At 47.2% G+C, this 2507-nt stretch overlaps 1 protein-coding gene across 1 annotated transcript; it reads right to left on the bottom strand.

Annotated features, from left to right (window-relative positions):
- Positions 1–383: 383 nt before the first annotated feature.
- On the bottom strand, positions 384–1040 carry LOC119315362. The gene has a single exon (XM_037589998.1). The coding sequence runs from the start codon at positions 859–861 to the stop codon at positions 652–654; it is 210 nt and encodes a 69-aa protein (XP_037445895.1). The 5' UTR covers positions 862–1040; the 3' UTR covers positions 384–651.
- Positions 1041–2507: the final 1467 nt, after the last annotated feature.

Here is a 2507-nt window from a genome sequence, read left to right as displayed (position 1 = left end):
TACGTAAACCGCTTCGTAAAGCTACGTAGGTCTAGGATTATCAGTACTTAATTGATGGAGTATTGCATAATTACTTGGTTAAATTCAGCTATCAAGTACTCCCTCCGTCCCATAATGTAAGAGGTTTTTTGACACTACACTAGTGTCAAAAAGTGTCTTACATTATGGGACGGAGGGAGTAGCTAATTCATTGTATCAGCAGAATCATGAACCCAAGAATGACACATGGGCAAAACTACTGGTTATAATCAATCTATGCTCTGGATATCGCAGGGGTAGTTGAAAAGCGCTGTAGCTGAAATGAAGGTCGTTGCTTTGCAAGAAAAAAAATGCAAGCCTTACTATATGCACACATCTACCGGTTCATCTTGAGCTTCAGATGATTAAATAACTTGTGCCACTCCATGGAAAATTGAGTACACACATCTCTTTATTAATCAAGAAGCTACATACGCGCGAGATTAATTACGCATGGCAACAAACAAACATGATCCCATGTACTACTACAAGTAGTTGCAAGCAGCAAGAACAGAACAAAACGAAACACAGAGGCAGGAGTCAGATGGATCGGATGAAAATTGGAAAAAGGAAGAAGGGGAAGAGCAGCTTAATTGGAGCTGGCCGGCCGGGGTGATCGAGCTCCGCCGGTCTCTAGTCAGTGGTGATGTGCACGCCGATGACGATGACGAAGAGCGCGATGAGGGCGAAGTAGATGATGGCGTGGACGAGGATGGCCATGGCGCTGGTGTGCATGTTGCCGAACTCCACGAAGTGGTGCTTCCCGGGGAGCTGCAGCAGCAGCCCCGGCGACAGCAGCACGAACAGCACCACCGCGATCACCACCGGCCCCCAGTCCGACATCCTCCCCCTCTTCTCCAACGCCGGCGAGCTTCTTTCTTTCTCTCTTTCTAGCTAGCTCCTCGGGGAAGAGAAAGGAAGGCAATGGAGCAGAGCAAACCAGGAGCAGCGGGAGCAGAGGAGGAGGATGGTGTGATTGTGGAGGGAAAGGCGTGAGGGCTCCCTTTCATCGCCATTCCCATTCGTTTGCTGACGTTTCGCTTTCCCTACCGCCTACGACCACATCGCCCGTTTTCTAGTCACACCTTTTGCACTTGTATTTTCTAGTCACACCTTTTGCACTTGCGCTTCAGAAAAGAAAAGAAAAGTTTTTTTTTCTAAATTATTGTATACTGTTAGCAGCTACATGCATGCAAATATATTTATTCAAATCTTATGATTAGGTAGTCCTTTTTGTGAAAAAGGACCTAGATCTTTTACAAAGGTTCGTAAAAAGGGCAACACATCCTATATACATAATAAAATTAAATCAAGCACCACCGAAGGACCACTGCCACAGTCGGAATGTCCGTCTATGCGGTTCTCCCCTACCTGAGCCGGTTTGACTTTCTTGATGACAGCCGGGATGTCTTCATGCACGTGCCCCTGAGGTGTGGCGTACTAGAGCTGAAATCATCACCACTGAACTCTTGAATAGATCTAAAACATCTGACTCAAAATCTAATCGTTGCACACAAACAGCAAGAAACTCTAACCTCATCACACCATAGAGAATCTACACCGGGGCTCCACCCCGATGGACAAACTCGATGAGAATCGAAGTCCGGAAGACCAACTCGAAATGAACCACTGCTATCTGCGTGAACGCCGCTCATGCGAGAAAAAAAAAAACCTAACCCAAACTAATAGTCAAAGTCGAGGCACCGGGATCCCCCCCCCCATCCGCCTGAGTGGCAGGCGGATGGGAGGTGGATCCACGGGCTCGCCAGCGAAGCTGGGAAGGGATGAATATCCTAGCCGCCACACTCGCGAGAGGGAAAGAGAAACCCCAACTTGGAGGGGAGGCTTACCTATTTTCCTTTGACAGTTTATATGAGTGCTTTATGTAGGCGATTTCAACAACCACAAGAAGAAGAGCAAGGAGAACAACTTCAGAAAAGAAAACCTTTTAAAATTTCACTTGTTTAACTGGCTAGCTATATCTAGGGCATTTCAACGCCACAACAACATTGAAGGAGAAGAACAACAGCAATTTTGCTTGTTTTTTAGTGAGCCTGTTGATAATAGACAGGCAGGCAGGGGGAAAGTGAGTGTGAGAGTGAGGTCTCTGTGGCTGGAGACCTCTCACTCTCGTCCTGTCCTCCATGAGAGTGAGTGCTGAGGTCAACTAGCAATGCTCATTGCTTGACCAGCTAGCTCCTCCCAACTGACAACGACTTGTCCTGAACTTTTCTTATCTACTCCACCATGTTGTACCAGAATCTAGAATACAATCCAGTGGAACCAGAGCCGGAGATGTAATTGCGATTAACCTTCGGGAAGCTACATGAAGATGATGATGATCTCTCATGTTTTCTGGCCGCGCCTGAAACATCGCTTTCCATCGAGCAAGAATATGTGGCAGAGGGCGAAAGGAGGAGAAGAAAATGTGTGTGTAGAGGATACGCAACACCTAAAGCCACGCGGTAGCTAGCTGGCAGGGGCGGAGC

Source organism: Triticum dicoccoides, chromosome 1B (genome assembly GCF_002162155.2).
Source record: "Triticum dicoccoides isolate Atlit2015 ecotype Zavitan chromosome 1B, WEW_v2.0, whole genome shotgun sequence".
In the NCBI taxonomy this organism is placed as follows: Eukaryota; Viridiplantae; Streptophyta; class Magnoliopsida; order Poales; family Poaceae; genus Triticum; species Triticum dicoccoides.
This window is presented reverse-complemented; position numbering and strand designations above follow the sequence as displayed.